Source organism: Hibiscus syriacus, unplaced genomic scaffold (genome assembly GCF_006381635.1).
Source record: "Hibiscus syriacus cultivar Baekdansim isolate YM2019G1 unplaced genomic scaffold, ASM638163v2 tig00110328_pilon, whole genome shotgun sequence".
Taxonomy (NCBI): domain Eukaryota; kingdom Viridiplantae; phylum Streptophyta; class Magnoliopsida; order Malvales; family Malvaceae; genus Hibiscus; species Hibiscus syriacus.
Window position 1 is genome coordinate 7,928,847 of NW_024062685.1, and position 20,353 is coordinate 7,949,199.

Here is a 20,353-nt window from a genome sequence, read left to right on the forward strand (position 1 = left end):
ACCGTACCATTTAGCCTAAATGGTCGGTTAATTATTACAACGGTTATGAGATTTTTCTAATCGTAATCTAACCATTAAGAATTGGTTAACGGTTTGGTTACATGTTAACTTACGGTTAACCTATTACAAATTTTTGTCAATTTTTTCATAATTCACACTACAAAAATGTAACACTTAACACATACTTACACCGGTGTAAGTAAATAAAATAAACAAGTGTAACACTTAACACATACTACACTAGTATAAGTGAATAAAATAAAAAAAAAATGTAGCACTTAACACATACTTACACCGATGTAAGTAAATAAAATAAAAAAATGTAACACTTAACACCAGGGACGGAGCTCCCTTAAGGGCCAAGGGGCCTTGGCCCCTATTAAAATTTATATATTCGATATAATTTTGGTTTACTAATAATTTGGTTCATGTAAAAATAAATATTTAAATTTAAAAAATATAAAAATTTATTAAATATTTAATCAAGTAGGGGTCAAACTAAATAATGATAAGTCTATGTTCTCAAGTTTTTTGGTCTAATTACAATTTAAGTAATTGTATGTTTAAATATTAGACAAATTAGAAATTGTCTTTTGAGTTTTGAGTTTTTTTTTTTAATTTAGGGTGAATACAAGGTAATATCTATAAAGACTTTCAACTATTTGACAATGAACGCTCGTACCCCTACATATGTGCTTGAACTCGGGACCGCAAGGATAAAAACAATCCCTTAATCACTAAAGTCACTTAGTTCATGCTGAATTTTGAGTTTAAATACCTAATAAGTCTTTATATTTTTCTTAAATAGATTAATATTTTGGCCCATGTCAATATTTAATTCTGGTTTCGTCCTGTTTAACACATACTTACACTGGTGTAAGTATGTACATCTCCCCAATATCTTAGTACCTTACATTAAAACATAATTATATTTGTAACATCCACAATATCGGGTTAGTGATCAAATTGTAAAGTTTCAAAATTTGGTGACTATAGTAGAACCATGGATTAGTTCAATGATTTATTTGGAAATAAATCATAAAAGTTGTTGGTAATTATTAAATGAAGTAAAGGGTAAAATGGTCAATTGACAAGGAAAGATATTTTCTCCCCTTTATTAGGAGATTAACACGTGGGGGAGAGGAAGATGAATACTCTCTTCTTCTTCACTTGCTTTCTTCTTCTCCAACGTGCCCAAGCTAGGCAAAGGTGAGTTTCTTTATTTGTTGATTATTAGCTGAAATTTAAGGTTGAGTTTTGATTATTAGGTGATAATTAAACATAAGAAGAGCTTAAATTATCTTGAAACAATAAGATGAATAGAATAGAGGGGATTAAAGAAAAGAGAGGATTAAAGAAAAGAGAGGAATAAGTGAAATCTTGAAAGAGGGTTCTTTAATGAGGTTTTAGAGTGAATTTGACTTGTCATCAATCTAATTAACATGTATGAAGTATTAGAATTGGATTTGTAACATTTTAAAATTTGGGTATGATTCTTGAATTTCTTAATGAGAATAGAATATGGAGGTTAAAGAAGTGATTATTGAGTAGAAATGAGGGCAAATATGTATATGTAAGTAAGGAATATGAAAGGGGATGAAATATGATGTGCATCGATGCACTCTTTAAAGAAGAAACATCGAATGCAAATGGTGCATTGATGCATAAGGAGTGCATCGATGCATCCCTTTAAAATGAAAACATCGAAGGTAATTTGTGTATCGATGCATGGGTAGTGCATCGATGCACATGTTAAAGAATGCATCGATGCACTGTAGCATGCATCGATGCACTTCAAGGGAAATTGAAATAGACATTTCTTCTGGTCTAAGAAATGATAGATTAGATTATAACAATGGGATACTGATATGTATCAATGTATAATTATGTAGATATCGAACACGAACAAGTTTCGGGTTGTGTATCAAGTTAAGATTCGATCGAAAGAGAGGAAATCATAAAGTGGATTGAAACTTAGTGTGGCCAAGGTGAATGCATCTTATTTTATAGAATTATATGGAAATTGGACTTGTGATAAGTCTATTTCCGATAGTTATAGTGCATGAAGTCTTGATTATAAGTATGTGAATGACATGAAATGTATGTATGCTTGATTATATGTGTTGACATTTTATTTATATGTAATGATATGATGACAAGATATAAGATATGTGACGAGATATTTGTAATACATGAAAAGGTGATATAAGTTGTGTAATAAACCATGTGAATTGATATAAACAATTAGGAGAATAAATGGAAATGTGAGATAAAATAAGTAGTATTTACTTATAAGGTAAAAGGAGATTATATGAACAGATAGTATTGATAGGGCACATAAGACTACATGTTCATCTTTTAATGTGATATAAAAGTGTATATATGAAATAACATGATATGTGATAAAAATCGTGAGCCTATATGAATATGTGATGTATGGGAAACATATGAGAACAAAATATGACAATGATTTACATGTCATATGAAAACCAGAGAAGTGTTATAAGCAAAGTGACATATATGTGATAAATGAATGATATGAAAAGTGAGATAAACAAAGTATGGTTGATATAGGGTAATATAAGAATAGCTCATAGGTTATATGATAAAGATGGAACCATATAGGAACATTAATTGAGTACTTGATAATAAGTCATAAGGTTATATGCATATGTAATATAAGTTATAAGATGAGAATATATAGGAATATCAAATGAGTTATGAGATAAGTTATGTGACATTGATATATAGGCTAGATGAAAGTATACACATGAATACATATATAAGTTTATATGTTATTTTATATGCTATGGGATATACCCATGAACATATGTGATGTGATATATGTTATGAGAAATGACCCATGTGACTAAGTGTGAATTGATATAAGTATATGATATGAAGTTATGGGTATATGTGTCATATGTTATTATATGTGACATGATATATATGAGTTTATGTGATATAAAAGTGTATATGTGAAATAACATGATAGGTGATAAAACCGCAAGCCTATATGATTATGTGTTATATGTTACATGATATGACATACGAGTTACATGAACAAATGAGAAATGGTATAAGTCATATGAAACGATCTACGTGAATACATGCACTTGTGATACATGTAATATGATATGAGATATATGGTTACACATACATGTGGTATGTGACAGAAGAGAAATAACAAGTGATATGAAATGTTATAAATGATAATGCCCATGTTATGTGATATGAGAGCTAGGGGTATAGTTGACATGCCAAGAGTCGAGGGTTTACCTATGTCTTTCGAGACATATGGACAGTTTACCTAGGTTTTTCGGGATCTATGGACAGTTGTTGAGGTTCTTTATGACCTCTGGATAGTTGTTGGGGTCTTTGTGACCTCTGGATAGGTCCTTCGGGATATTTATACGAGCTGTGGTGACAGCATACTGGTGCACAACCTCAATAGACTCACGTATCTACAGTTCTCACATGTGTACCATGGGCTAATAAAGAGATAATATTAATAAACTGGATATGATGATATGTTTGTTTCCTTATGAAATGTTATGTGTGATATATGATGGTACAAATGGTAATTATAAGATTATATGATAAAAGGAATCAATGATAGTGATAAGAATGAAGATGATGATATAGTTGCTTGTGTGTTTGATTTACGATAGGATATATGTTTTACATGACATGACATGCTATTTATATATATATATATTATATGGTATATGTGAGTACATGTTAAGGTATATGTGAATGAGTATAATAGATTGACATTATGATATAATAACAAGTCTATCAGATATATAATATGGACATAAAAGATCATAGGAACAGGAGATAAGAGATATGAATGATAATGACATATATGTATGTATGTATTTGTTACATATAACAGTATATGAGTTGTAAGAAATGATTACTAGTAAATGTTTACATTATATGTTTATTGCCTCACTAAGTCATAGACTTAGCGTGTGATTGTTTCACATGTAGGTTACAAAAGTGAGAAGAGTAAAGAGCAATGTGGAGCAAGACAGGTCATTTCTCCTTACCGAAGGCCAGATCAGAAGAAAGATGAATAATATGTATGTTAACAACTAAAGTTTTAGTTGGCATGTATTCAAAATAATGTATTGTATAAGCTCTGAATAGTTTTGTAAACGTTTTGAATAAGTTATATGTTATAAAAGTTTTAAATTATTCACTAATTTTGTACAAGCAAAAGTTTTAAAAAGTCAATGTGATACCTCAGACTCGAATTCGGGTCGGATACGGGTTGGGGTGTTATATTTAATGGTATCAGAGCCAGGTTTAGCCGATTCTAGGCTTAAACCGAAGTCAAATGAGTTTTAAAAATGTGTACATGCCAACATAGAGTGAAAATTTCTTATCTGACAGGGTAAGGAGTGTGATATCTTGTTAATAGAGTTAAATTGTTATATTATATAAGAAAAGTGAATACTTGAGAATGATTTAGGATATATATATGTTATATGATATGAATTGGATGATCATATGCACACGTGATATTTGATAGAAGAAATAATATGAGCACATGAATATATGAGAGCTTCCAAACTGAAGCACAAGGCGATAGACCTGAAGGTAATAGCATTCACCTGCGCTGGCCAGGCAGGGAGAAGAGCGAAAACCTCAGGGAATGCATGTATAAGATTAGAGAATGTTTCATGATGTTGAATGAATGTATATAAATAGTTAAAAGAGTTAAGAGCACCTGAGTTCAAGGGTGAATTCGAGAAAGGTTTTGTTGTTACAGACCTTTGAATAAATGATATGAAGATAATGTTAGATGGTTGTTATTTCTCCAAAGTGGATAAGTTAAATTGAGAAGTTTCGTTATTATGAGAGAAAGCTAGAGTATGGTGGACAAATGTCACCATATGAACATTAAAAGATCAAATAATGTGGTTAGAATTGTAGAAGAGTTTAACAATAAGTGCATCAGTGATACGTTTATAAAATGAATGAAATCAGAGTTATGGATTTGAAACAAAGAAATAGTATGATGTATAAGCAAGAGTGTGGATATGATAAGGGTTTTTACTCTAGAAGAAAGAGTTAGCGTTGGCTAACGAGATTACATGCTGAAAAATATATTGATCATATGAATGAGATATAGTGAAGGAAATAACGATACTTATGGTTGGGGGAAAGTAAGGATTGAAAGAGAAGTATAAAGTTATATGAAAAGATCATGTGTATTAAAGTACAAACAAGGATTAAGAAATGGTGAAAGGTATGATGTATATGATTGGTTGACTAGGGTTTGTGCCCTAGATTGAACAGATGTTATTGACTAGATATTAGAGTAAAAGTGATAGAGTTATAAGATTAGAAAAAAAGATAAAGTTGAGTTAATATATTATGATGTGAAACTGAATATAGTTGTGTATTCTGATCAGATCACTATGATGTAGAAAATGAGATAAGTATTTGCATGAAACCTTAGGGAAGAAAAAATACAAGTATAAGAAATGATAAAGAATGAAGCTCTGTATAAGAAATGAGTGATCAAAGTTATGAAGATGCAATGGAGATTGGTACATAGAGATGAGTATAGGTGATAAGACAAGAGTATATGAATATAAAAGGAAATATATGATTTATGTATAAGGAGATTTCAATTTGGAACAAATAAAGGAATAATGGAATAAAGGAAGGAAATATTAAGCAAAGGAAGTAGCATGAGAACATTAGAAGATATGTCTTTACTGATATGTTTAGTGAAAATTCGAGGACGAATTTTTTTAAAGGATGGGAGATTTGTAACATCCTCAATATCGGTTTAGTGATCAAATTGTAAAGTTTCAGAATTTGGTGACTAGAGTAGAACCATGGATTAGTTCAATGATTTATTTGGAAATAAATCATAAAAGTTATTGGTAATTATTAAATGAAGTAAAAGGTAAAATGGTCAATTGACAAGGAAAGATATTTTCTCCCCTTTATTAGGAGATTAACACGTGGGGGAGAGGAAGATGAAAACTCTCTTCTTCTTCACTTACTTTCTTCTTCTGTAACGTGCCCAAGCTAGGCATAGGTGAGTTTCTTTATTTGTTGATTATTAGCTGAAATTTAAGGTTGAGTTTTGATTATTAGGTGATAATTAAGCATAAGAAGAGCTTAAATTATCTTGAAACAATAAGATGAAGATAATAGAGGGGATTAAAGAAAAGAGAAGAATAAGTGAAATCTTGAAAGAGGGTTCTTTAATGAGGTTTTAGAGTGAATTTGACTCATCAATCTAATTAACATGTATGAAGTATTAGAATTAGATTTGTAACATGTTAAAATTTGGGTATGATTCTTGAATTTCTTAAGGAGAATAGGATATGGAGGTTAAAGAAATGATTATTAAGTATAAATGAGGGAAAATATGTATATGTAAGTAAGGAATATGAAAGGGGATGAAATATGAAGCATTTGAGTTGAATTAAATGGATTTTCGGGCTTAAAATGCAAATTCTGGGCAAGGTGTATCGATGCACATTGAATGTGCATCGATGCACTCTTTAAAGAAGAAACATCGAATGCAAATGGTGCATCGATGCATAAGGAGTGCATCGATGCATCCCTTTAAAATGAAAACATCGAATATAATTTGTGTATCGATGCATGGGTAGTGCATCGATGCACATGTTAAAGAATGCATCGATGCACTGTAGCATGCATCGATGCACTTCAAGGGGAAATTGAAATAGACTTTTCTTATGGTCTAAGAAATTATTGGGTTATGGGGTCCAGCGATCACCCTTAGGGATTTTATCGTGTATGGACGCGATATCGGTACGTGACTACCCAACCTACCGAGGCCCACGTGTGCCTTGCGAAGCCCCTAGGCCCGTCCGTAACACGCTATAGATACGGGGCTCTGTAATGCCGTGGTGAACTGTGGGAGGTGCCCTACAAGAATCCACCTTGGCTTGGGGGAACTCAGTGATCACCCATTACAAAGATATGAGGTTAAAATGGCCCACCTACTTATCACCAATTGGTTTTAAGAAGGAATGGTGATTATTCGCTTCAAAACTATGTGGTTAAGCGTGCTTGGACTAGGGAAATCCAAGGATGGGTGACCCACTGGGAAGTTGTTCATAAATGAATGACTCGATCCTAACAACTGACTGGTATCAGAGCAGGTTGTAGGTTCGAATCCCCCAAGTGTCGCTGGGGTGATTGTTGGGTTATGGGATCCAACGATCACCCTTAGGGATTCTATCATGTATGGGCGCGATATCGGTGCGTGACTGACCAACCTGCCGAGGCCTACGTGTGCCTTGCGAAGCCCCTAGGTCCCCCCGCAGCACGTTATAGATGCGGGGCTCTGCAATGCCGTGGTGAACTATGGGGGGTGCCCCACAAGAATCACCTTGGCTTGAGGGAACCCAGTGATCACCCACTACAAAGATATGAGGTTAAAATGACCACCTACTTATCACCAATTGGTTTTAAGAAGGAATTGTGACCATTCGCTTCAGAACTCTGTGGTTAAGCGTGCTTGGACTAGGAAATCCAAGGATGGGTGACCCACTGGGAAGTTGTTCAGAAATGAATGACTTGATCCTAACAGAAATGATATTATATTATAACAATGGGATACTGATATGTATCAATGTATAATTATGTAGATATCGAACACGAACAAGTTTTGGGTTGTGTATCAAGTTAAGATTCGATCGAAAGAGAGGAAATCATAAAGTGGATTGAAACTTAGTGAGGCCAAGGTGAGTGCATCTTATTTTATATAATTATATGGAAATTGGACTTGTGATAAGTCTATTTCGATAGTTATAGTGCATGAAGTCTTGATTATAAGTATGTGAATGACATGAAATGTATGTATGCTTGATTATATGTGTTGACATTTTATTTATATGTAAAGATATGATGACAAGATATAAGATATGTGACGAGATATCTGTAATACATGAAAAGGTGATATAAGTTGTGTAATAAACCATGTGAATTGATATAAATAATTAGGAGAATAAATGGAAAGGTGAGATAAAATAAGTAGTATTTACTTATAAGGTAAAAGGAGATTATATGAATAGATAGTATTGATAGGGCACATAAGACTACATGTCCATCTTTTAATGTGATATAAAAGTGTATATGTGAAATAACATGATAGGTGATAAAAATCGTGAGCCTATATGAATATGTGATATATGTGATGTATGGGAAATATATGAGAACAAAATATGACAATGATTTACATGTCATATGAAAACCAGAGATGTGTTATAAGAAAAGTGACATATATGTGATAAATGAATGATATGAAAAGTGAGATAAACAAAGTATGGTTGATATAGGGTAATATAAAAATAGCTTATAGGTTATATGATAAAGATGGAACCATATAGGAACTTTAATTGAGTACTTGATAATAAGTCATAAGGTTATATGCATAGGTAATATAAGTTATAAGATGAGAATATATAGGAATATCAAATAAGTTATGAGATAAGTTATATGGCATTGATATATAGGCTAGATGAAAGTATACACATGAATACATATATAAGTTTATATGTTATTTTATATGTTATGGGATATACCCATGAATATATGTGATGTGATATATGTTATGTGAAATGACCCATGTGACTAAGTGCGAATTGATATAAGTATGTGATATGAAGTTATGGGTATATGTGTCATATGTTATTATATGTGACATGATATATATGAGTTTATGTGATATAAAAGTGTATATGTGAAATAACATGATAGGTGATAAAACCGCAAGCCTATATGATTATGTGTTATATGTTACATGATATGACATGCGAGTTACATGAACAAATGAGAAATGGTATAAGTCATATGAAACGATCTACGTGAATACATGTACTTGTGATATATGTGATATAATATGAGATATATGGTTACACATATATTTGGTATGTGACAGAAGAAAAATAACAAGTGATATGAAATGTTATAAATGATAATGCCCATGTTATGTGATATGAGAGCTAAGGGTATAGTTGGCATGCCAAGAGTTGAGGGTTTACCTATGTCTTTCGAGACATATAGACAGTTTACCTAGGTTCTTCGGGACCTATGGACAGTTGCTAAGGTTCTTTATGACCTCTTTATAGTTGTCGGGGTCTTTGTGACCTCTGGATAGGTCCTTCGGGACATTTATACGAGCTGTGGTGACAGCATACTAGTGCACAACCTCAATAGACTCACGTATCTACAGTTCTCACATGTGTACAATGGGCTAATAAAGAGATAATATTAATAAACTGGATATGATGATATGTTTGTTTCCTTATGAAATGTTATGTGTGATATATGATGGTACAAATGGTAATTATAAGATTATATGATAAAAGGAATCAATGATAGTGATAAGAATGAAGATGATGATATATTTGCTTGTGTGTTTGATTTACGATAGGATATATGTTTTGCATGACATGATATATATATATATATATATTATATATATATATATATATATATATATGTTATATGGTATACGTGAATACATGTTAAGATATATGTGAATGAGTATAATTTATTGACATGATGATATAATTACAAGTCTATCAGATATATATAATATGGACATAAAAGATCATAGGAACGGGAGATAAGAGATATGAATGATAATGACATATATGTATGTATGTATTTGTTACATATAACAGTATATGAGTTGTAAGAAATGATTACTAGTAAATGTTTACATTATATGTTTATTGCCTCACTAAGTCATAGATTTAGCGTGTGATTGTTTCACACGTAGGTTACAAAAGTGAGAAGAGTAAAGAGCAATGTGGAGCAAGACAGGTTTCTCCTTACCGAAGGTCAGATTAGAAGAAAGATGAATAATATGTATGTTAACAACTAAAGTTTTAGTTGGCATGTATTCAAAATAATGTATTGTATAAGCTCTGAATAGTTTTGTAAACGTTTTGAATAAGTTATATGTTATAAAAGTTTTAAATTATTCACTAATTTTGTACAAGCAAAAGTTTTGAAAAGCAAATGTGATACCTCGAACTCGGATTCGGGTCGGATACGAGTTGGGGGTGTTACAATATTGGTGTAAGTATGTTTATATATTTTCAAAGAAAAAAATATAAAAAAATATATTAAGTTACTTGTATACAATTTTTATTATATATATATATATTATAATTAATACAAACTTATATCAAGTTACTAGTGTAAAAATATAATAAATTAAAAATATAATTATAAATTTAATTTATTAACGGTTAATCATTGGTTAATTGTTTATCAAAATTTGTAACCGTAACCTTAACTGTTAACCATCATTTTTAGTGGTTCGGTTAACCAAAACCATTTAATATTAAATGTTCAATTAATTAACCTGTTAAATATAATGGTATACCAGTTAATGGTTACAATTAACGGTTTCGGGTTTTTTTTAACACCCCTAACAATTAACATGTATAACCATTGGGTTAGTGGATATCCTTAGCATATGATTATTTTTTCATCATATCAGTACCTTATTGATCGAATAAAATTAATTAAAATATCATTGATTTACTAACAATAAAAAAGTATAAAAATAATAATAGGTTTTTCAATTTTCAAAACCCAAAAAACCTAGTTTTCTCTCATTGGTGTGTCATTCATCTCTTTTTTTTCATTTTTGTTGATTAACGGCGACGTCAACTTTAATATTGGTTACCGACCGCCGGTATTCTTTATTGTCTTTCTCTTTTCTATATTGTATACTTATTTTCTTTTTCTCTTTTTTTCAATAAGTTTACATGTGTTGCAAGTTTTCATATGCTTTTATGGCATGTTTTTTATGTTTTTAGCATGTTTTTTGGTTCTTTGACTTTTTTTTATTTATCTTTTTTCTAAGGGTTGATTTGACATTGCACGACTCTTTAAAATGGCGATTATCTGATATATGATTGATCTTCCCTACTTTGGACTCTCATATTGGATTTGGGTATCCGATTTGTGTTCGTGTATAACTTTTCACGTCGCTCGAATCTGATTTGCGGTTTGTCAGTGGTTTTTCAATAGCTTGATCCCATTTTATGGTTCGTTTATCGATCATCTGATTGTTCTAGCTTGAGATTTAATATTTACTTGATCCCATATTTCTATCGATGTGATCAGATCTGATTGTATATATCTTTATTCGAGTTTCTTGGTTAGATTTAATATTTACTTATATGATCCTCACGTGATATTAAGTTGCTAGTTTTGTTTCAATGTTTATAGGAAATTTTTTTAATTATGTTCTTAATTTACGATTCTAATTATAAATTTTTATTATAATTTGAGATATTTCCTATTTTGAATAAAATTAGTTGCTTCTATAAAAAATATTATAAAAATAAAATAATAAAATATTACATCAAGAAAATCATCCTTAAATAAGGAATAAAAAAACCTTAAAATTATGTGTTTCGTGATTGCGATTAGGGATGCTTATCGAGCGAGTCGATTGCAAGTTGGACAGTGTTCAACTCGTACTTGTTAAAAAAATTTGTTGCTCGACTTGACTCTTTGCTCATTAAGCTCATTAAAATTTGCTAGACTCATGCTCGTTAAGAAAACTTGTTGCTCGACTCGTTGCTCATTAAGCTTAGTGCTCATTGCTCGCCTTGTTGTTCGTTATGCTCACCGAAAATTTTACCTTTTTTTTAACTATAGGTAAAATATATAATATTATATAACTTAATATAAACATAAATTAAAAATTAAACTAAAAAATTATCAAAAGAATATATGAAATAATTTTAATCTAAACTCCAAAACAACAATCTATAAATACACTAAAATAATAAATTTTTAAATTTATTAATATATTAAAAATTACGAGCTTTGCAATTGCAATACGCCCTCAAAAGAGGGCTGCTCTTCCCGTAAACCCTAACCCCCAAAAAGACCACAGCTTCCTTCGGATCCAATGGTGGAAACCAAGAGTTCTCCCGAACCTGCATTGCCCGCCAAACGCAAAGCCGACCCCACCTCCCAAGATCACGACCCACAGCAAAACCTCCCCCTTAAATCCCCTAACTCCAAACCCAAGATGAAACCATCCTACCCAGTGAAGAAGATCACGCTCTCCACCCTTCTGGAAACAACGATTCCTCTGTTTCTGAACCCAGGCCCCAGAACGAAGATCCTTCAGTCGACTCCGAAGAAGGAGAAGAGGAAGAGGAAGAGGACGATGACTATGAAGACGATGAAGATGACGATGAAGAGGAGGAGAATGGAAGCGCTCCAGTGGACCGGAAAGGGAAAGGGGTTTTAATTGAGGAGGAAATTGATAGCGACGATGATGATTCGAGCGATGGCGGGAATGAATCAGAGGGGGATTTATCTGATGATCCGTTGGCGGAGGTTGACTTGGACAATATCTTACCTTCGAGGACACGGCGGCGAGTGGTGCGTTCTGGTGTTCGTATTTCGAAAGAAGTCGGAAACAAGGGTAAAGCCGATGATGGCGATGACAGTGCCTCTTAATTTTGTCGAGGACTGTATTTTCAGCGAATTTTTTGTGGTTTAATTTGGAGGTTAGTGGAATTTAGTTATTAGCGTCAGTTAATTCTATGAGTTTGCTTGTTTCCTTTGTTTTTGAAATGCCTTAGAGATGAGATTGAACAAGGGGAGGAATATGCAAAACTTAGTCAAAATAATGTTCTCAATTGATGGGGTATTCGCTGTTAAGCCTTTGGGAAATCTGAACAAAATGTTAACTTTGTTTGCTCAAGTTATGCAAGGAACATCATTATGAAAAATGTGGAGGAAATCATAGCCCTTCCGCATTCGACTGTAATGTACGCATGAATAAGAAGTCCCTTTATGCATTAAAACTTAAGAATGCATACTTAAAATGTTAGGAAGATACTGAACAATTTACGAATTGAAAACAGGTGCGACTTTGTATTTTCATTGTCGAGAGAATTACTTATATCTGTCAATCTTAGCTTGAAGCCTATCAGCATGTTTTGCTCAAGTAGTTCATATATATTGTTTTATTAAGTGGTAATACTAGTGAATTGTATTTTACGTTGATTGAGATAACGTGGTTATCAGCTCATGTTTTAAAATGCACTCTGGGTTTCCAGTTCAGCAATTACATAGCTTTTCTGCTTTGCAATTGATGACATGCTTGTCATCTTGTTTTAACGGTGTGTCTGTTACTTCTGATTATGCCTGCCCTCGTCACAGTTTTTCTTAATTTGAAAACATTGCTTGGTATTGCTCCCATGTAAAGATGATTTCAGGCAGAAATTCATATGAGCTCTTATGTGGCTAGCTAGAATGCATCTAGGTTTAATGATAAATTTCATTGAAAAAGTGCAAGTGCTTTTTGAATATTCTGAAAATTAGGTTTTGCATACTGCTCTGATTATGTAGCTAAGGATCCTTGAGTATTTGATCATTTTAATTTTCAAGTTTCTAATTATTAAATGGAAAGCCTGCAAAGCAAAACCATAATTCTTGATAGGAATAATCATGCAAACAAAGCCTGTAAAGCTTCTTCTTCTTTGTTTTTGTTGAGTTCAATCTTCAAACTTCGTTTTTTAAGACTTAAGTTGTTGGACTCTGGCGTCTTCAGGCTAAGTTGGTTCAGTTTAAACTAGAGTTGTATCCGTATCAGGAACCGAGAATAGATATCAGGCCTTGACTGATGCCTTGGTAGTAATAATATACTTACCTTCTTCAAACTGCTTTCATATTTGTGATCATTGTTAGTGATAAAAACTAATTATCAATAGATATAGTAGTTCAGAAACTGCATCATTTGTGGTCATATAATAACTCTGTACGGAATGAATTGTGAATTAATTCATGCAAGTCTCGAACTAGTTGAGATGTTTATCTTTTGACAGTTGAAGAATCAATTTTATTGCATAGAACCAGTCTATATCACATTGCAATGTTTTTTTTTATCTTCCTCAACTAGCTTACTAACTGGGTGGCTGCTAAGGGAACTCTCTTTCCGTTGTTATCATTCGTCTCAAGGTTTGATTATTAGCCTTGGCTAACCTTATGGAAAGTGAATTCGCCGAACAGTCGTTGTAACACTCTCAACCCGTACCCGACCCGGATACGAATCTGAGGTGTCACATTAACTTTTCAAAAACATTTGCTCTGGAAATTATATATAAATTTTAAACTCTAAGATGTAATTTGGTGGTGAAACCCCTTATAATAAAATTTCGATTAGAAGTTTAAAATGAAAAATACATCATTTGATACTTTACATAAATTTAAAGGTGTAGGGTTACAAAACGGATCAGAACATTACAATTTAAAACGTTATTAAAATTTATTACATGCCAACAAAATTTCAAAATAAAGAACTACGTTCAAATTTATCTGATCTGACCCTCTTCAGGAATATGCTGCCCTCTTCTAGTTTTAATCTTCTTCTTTCTTCGAACCTACGTGTGGAACAATCACACTCTAAGTCGTTGATTTAGTGAGGCAATTACGAGTAAGATAAAACTTTGTAAACTAAATTCTTATCCATTTCATAGAAACATTTCATAAAGGATTCAAATTTGCTTTTCATAACAATAATGTATACTTTTATACATTGTTTGGTTTATATAACTTTGTTTTTAATAGCCCAATGTATATTACTGAGAACTCTAGGTATGTGAGTACATTGAGGTTGTGAACTAATGCAGTCACTACTGTTCACATAAATTGCACCGAAGTGCCACATAGTTTTGTCCCGAAAGACCACATAGAACCCTCGACTCTTTGCATGCTAATACCTCTAATTCTCATACATATACCTTGGGCTTTTTAACCATATAATTATTTCTCATTTCACTAATCAGAGTGTCTTGTTCACATCAGCATTTTCACATCGAGCATTTTCGTATAAGCACATTCATATATCACATATTCCTAATCATGTACATATAAAAATCAAAACATAACTTAAGAAATATAACTTGAATAAAGTATTGTAAAAACGTGACATAAAAGAAATAAAACAGTTTTCGATCGAAAACTCTGAGGTTGGCTTATTGCAAGCCTCTCTCAACTCTAATATAAAACAAGTAACTTGCACTCACCTTTGTCTCACTTAGTCCTAGCAAATTCTTATTACTCTTGATCAATATCTTATACCGTTGAATCGTCCGGAAATTTCCTTCATTCAATATCTACACAAATAATGTGATCGAGATGAATATCAAGGTTTGTATTACTATTAATCAATCATCCATAACTTAAGCTAAAAGAAGCACCTAATTCACAATTTCAAGTTGAATAGTATCGGTACTCTATACCCAGTACCGATACTTCCTCAATATGGTATCGATACTATCCTCAAGTATTGATACCCAAACTGCATTTTTGAATTTGTTTTCAAAAATGGTACCGATACTTGTCCATTATTATTGATATCCTCAGTATCGATACTGTTCTATTGGTTTATACAATTCTCACCTTATAGTATCGATACTGTTCTTCCAATATCGTTACTGTTCTTCCAGTATCGATACTCAAACACAAATTTCTCCTATTTTTTGTTTTGAAGTATCGGTACTGTTCATCCAATATCGATACCCTTGCCCATAATTTACCTATTTCATTTCAAAAATTTACCAAAACTCACATAAATCTTTCACTTTTATCTCCTTTCATGCCTTTAAACTCAACTACACTTATCAAAACCAATTTATATCACTTTAGCTCTCATAAACATCCACAATCCCTACTGAACACTTGAAACTAAAAATCATACCAAGTATTCAAACATGATCTTAATCCTTTCTAATACTTCTAACTCTTTAATTAAACCCTTGACAAGTCAAATTTATCCTTAGGAATCCAAATACTATACCATATCTACAAATCCCTTAAAGACTCATTTTACAAATTCATCATTAATTCACTCATCTTTTAGTTTTAATCAACCATAAGCTTTCCTTAAACTTATATATCACCCAAAGAACAAAAACCAACATAAAAATTCAAGAAACAAACAACTTGAAAGTAACTCACCTTATCAATGGAGTTACGGGGAGAGAAGGAAAAGAAAAGTGAACCAAGCTTCCAGAATATCCTCTTTCTTATCTTCCAAAGCTTAAAATATCTTTTAAAATGAATTTTAAATTCATTTTCTGTTAAAAGACCTCTTTGCCCTTCTCTTATTCCATCTTTGCAAACAAGTCCTATACACAAATTTCTGAAATTAGTCATTGAACTTTTCAATTTATTCCAATTAACCACTAAAATTTTAAATTATTATTTTCATCACTGACCTGATGTTTGGGTATTACAGTCGTTGCTATCACAATCGTTGCATACATCATGTAATATTCGTGTTGTCAAACGTTGCATGTGGCGGATGCGATGCTGTTTTCAGATTGATTTATCAAACAGTTCTGCCATGTTCACACCCATGTGGGAGGATTTTTGCATTTAAATTCACTGTTCACGTATGCTTTGATATAATTAATATTGCATCAACAGTAGATTACCTTGTCTTGTTGGAAGCAAATACTCGTTTTACTCCATTTATTTCCAATGAATTATCCTTTACAGCAAGGTATAGTAGAAGACAAGCACACTTGGGCTTGGAGAAAGAGTCCACAGTTTCATAGCCCACTGCAGAGCAACTGAGCTGAGAATGGATATGCAATGGCATGGCATATTTTAGCTTTAGCAGGTTGCTTTTCGCCTTCTCTCACTACCTTTTACAAAAAGAAGATTGGTTGACATCAACCGACCATTATTGTGGTCCTTAAACCTTCTTCAATTTCGTCTCAATTTTTGGTTGCCTAGTCGTTTTTGCAAAGACCACCATGTACGACTCTTGTCGTTGCATATTTCAAAATACTCCCCGTCAAAAATGAAATGTGGGACTTTTGTCTTGTTCCACTTTTTCATTGGACCGACCTTAGAGACAACTACAGAAACATGTTTAAAGTTCCTCTTTCAATCTAGAACAGTACCCCTCATCCACCTCTTGTAAACGATGATAAAAAAATAGTTGTCCCTTTTTCTCATATGTATGAGGTAGGGGGAGGTAAGATAGTAGGCTATTCCCAATATCAGGTTGAGAGCAACTTCCGTAAGAGACCTCCGAATTATGAAATGCCCTCCGTGGGACTTGATCCCACAATCTCAAGGTTAAGAACCTTGTGCTCTGCCAACTGAACTGGATGGTCATTTCTTGTAAACGATAAACAAGTTCGGCTTAAAAATAATTTGGACCACGCAGACAGTCCATCTTCATGCGTTATCATGGCCGCATGCCCCATTTGAGCTTTCATTCCAAAACCGCATACAAACTCTCGCATGAAATTATGCTCCTAAAGTTCACACTTGATTCACAATCAATCAACAAGTCTCTTATTAGGTGATAATAATTGGGAAATTGTTTTCAGCACTTTGAAATTTGGTTGAATAAATCTTTGTTTTGGGTGGTTTTTTTATACCCTTTTGTGTACTTCACGTGGTCTGCAATTCTTGCAAATGATGAGTCTCTCCCCCCCTCCATATGAAGATGGTGAAATGATCATCATCATCACCCACTTCTTAAAAGCATTATCCCCTTTTGTTTATTTATTTTCTTGGGTCAATTGTGTTTTCTCCTCTGTAATAATATTAGTTTTTTCATTATAGCCTCAATAGTCAATAGTGAAAGAGAGTGTTATTTATTTTAAAGGTTTTGGATTCAAACAATTATGTTTACAGGGTATGTATGCATTGTCAATGATTAATAATGATTCTGAACAGATATTACCTTGTAATTTTCTTAGACTATTAACAAAGATGGTATTTTTCACTAACCTCGTAGCTAACAATCCTTAACTAAGATCACTTTCAACTTACTTTTACATCGAAGTTTTAAAATAGAGAATAATTACCACATTCAATTCAACACTTCGATGTATAGTAAAAATCCCATTTGAATCGAGCTGCTTGACACACTGCTTCAAAACATGGCATTGTACAGCTCTGGTGTGAGTTGGACCCATGTTAGGCCATTGAATAATTTAAGATTTAGCAAAAGATTCATCTATTAAAATCTATTACTACTAATTGGTAGCCCCACCATCACATGGCCTTTTGAATCCAAATCCTTTTTAATTTATTTTCCTTTGTGGCGTGGTAGTAGTAGGTGAAAATCGCAGCAAGTGGTACACTGCCACTAAACATCTTCCAAGTGGCACCACCGAATTGGGGGAGGGGTGTACAGCAGCAATTTTTTGACTCCAAATTGAACATTTTCAACACTAATAAGGCCATTTCATGTCATGCCACTAAAAACCAACAAATCAAACACAGCTACAAACACCATTTTTCAGCTTAGGTTGGTTGCCTTAGTGCTGCCATGACCATCCATCCAAGCCCCCTCCCTCCCTCCAAATGTTGATTGCTCAACAATGAATTTAACATTTTCCTTGCCAACCGTTGCCTGTCAAATCCTTTCAAGTATCTTCTCTTATTGCAATCACCTTTGGCATATCGATTATCAGCCCTTATTAGTGCTGGGGTTCTCTCTAAGGTCACACAGACGAGGGAAGTTGATTTCTTTTAGGCTACGAATACTCCCACAAGCCATATAATATCTGAACAGTCCTGCATAATCAATATGAATTACATATTTGCATGTGATAAAATTCGAATTTAATTTTTTTCAGTGGTGCTGGTTTCATTGAAATTTCGAGATGATGACGATGGATGATGGATGCTTTGCACTATATACTCAAACGGGGTAAAAACTAGTGTCTCAATCATGGGTTTTTTTTTAACAGTGGGGAGTGGTGAATTCCACAAGAAAAATAGTGAAAATGAAAATTAACTTTGCCAAGGTGGGGTGGGCACTCCTGCTGCATACAAACATAATATAATTGAACTATTATATCAATACAAAATGACAAAATTTAATTCATTTGTCAGCCAAAGATTGGGAAATTTGGAACCCTTCCAGTTTCATCATTTCCCATTTGTTTCAGCCTAGTCTATCACTTGAGTCGGTCCTTATACACAGGTCCTGTATAAAAGAGTAAATATTATAATTACGTTTAGGCTTAGTATATAAAAGGTGCCCAACCATTGCATGTTTTTTTAGTTTAGTGTCTAATATTTATTTTGTTTTAATTTGGTGCTTAATATTTTATTTCGTTACTCATTTAGGTGTTCGGGTCATCAACGGCATTAATTTCCTCGTTAAGTAACACGTGTCAAAATCTGGTAATTTTAAAAATTTTATTTAAAATTAAAAAATTAAAATTATATATATATAAAGAAAACATAAATTTTGAAATAAACCCAAAACTTTGAAAACTTTCATTTCAATCTCTAAATCCACGCCGTTCGTCACCTTTTGCCATCGACGAAGCTCCACCCGGGCCTCCCCTCCCCTCGGCGACCAAAATCCCCATGAAATCGTGACTGATCAACAGTCAATTTGTCGTCAGAATTGTGATTTTCATCCTAGGACTCGCGTAGTAAAAAACGTTGATTCGTCATCGATCGGTCGTCGATCGGTCACGATTTCATGAGGGTTTTGGTCTTCGAGGGGAGGGGAGGTTGGGTAGAGCTTTATCGACATTAAAAGGCAGCAAGTAGCGTGGGTTTATGGGTTGAAATGAATGTTTTTAAAGTTATGGTTTATTTCAAAATTTATGTTTTATTTTTAGAAACATATATATATATATATATATATATTAATTTTTTTAAAAAAATTATCAGATTTTGACACGTGTCACTTAACAATCGAACTTAACGGTCCGTCACGGCTTGACCCATTTTAAGTAACAAAATGAAATGTTAGGCACTAAATTAAAAAAAAGAAACATAGATTTGGCACCTTTTGTATACTTAAGCCTTATGTTTAATATAAAAATAATTGTATAAATTATATCGTTTTTCTTAAATACTTTTTTTCGGTTAATTCATGTACCTAACGTAACAAGCGTTATTATGCTAGTTACCACGGTTGTAAATCCCATTAAAAACTCTATAAATAACACGTGTCGAGTTTAGATAATTTTAAAATTTTAAATAGTTAAAAAAATATTAAAAAATACAATATTTTTTAAAATATATATATATATATATAAAAAACTAAAAACTTTAAAATATCTTGTTGTAATTCCCTTTACTCTAGTCACCGACTATCTCACATGACCCATTCGTCGCCAACTACCTATTGACCAATCTATATTTTTAATATCATCTCAAACACTAAAATTCTCACATCCCCATATCCTTAAATCATATAAAATTTCTAATCCCTAATTCCTAAAATCACCCAAACGACGAGGGATTTGCTTCTTTGTTATTAGCTCCTGCTTGGAGTCGGCTGCTGCACATAGATTAACAAATG

The 20,353-nt window shown here is 32.7% G+C and overlaps 1 protein-coding gene and 1 long non-coding RNA gene across 2 annotated transcripts; one reads left to right on the forward strand and one right to left on the reverse strand.

Moving 5' to 3' along the window:
- The first annotated feature begins 11,947 nt into the window (after positions 1-11,947).
- LOC120118370 (acidic leucine-rich nuclear phosphoprotein 32 family member B-like) lies at positions 11,948-12,507 on the forward strand. Its single transcript, XM_039138412.1, has 2 exons — positions 11,948-12,030; positions 12,150-12,507. The coding sequence occupies exons 1-2, from the start codon at positions 11,948-11,950 to the stop codon at positions 12,505-12,507; spliced, it is 441 nt and encodes a 146-aa protein (XP_038994343.1).
- Positions 12,508-14,354: 1,847 nt separating this feature from the next.
- On the reverse strand, positions 14,355-16,069 carry LOC120118777. Its single transcript, XR_005515785.1, has 3 exons — positions 16,015-16,069; positions 15,081-15,170; positions 14,355-14,435 (listed from the first exon to the last, which is right to left on the reverse strand). It is a non-coding gene; the product is annotated as an uncharacterized LOC120118777 (long non-coding RNA).
- Between the last annotated feature and the right edge of the window lie 4,284 nt (positions 16,070-20,353).

What these genes read in the sequence shown, in the direction of transcription:
- LOC120118370 (XM_039138412.1), top strand. Translation starts at nt 11,948, where the DNA reads ATGGTGGAAACCAAGAGTTCTCCCGAACCTGCATTGCCCGCCAAACGC. An exon ending in TCCCAAGATCACGACCCACA is followed by an intron (nt 12,031 to 12,149) that starts GCAAAACCTCCC and finishes TTCTGAACCCAG; the next exon opens with GCCCCAGAACGAAGATCCTT.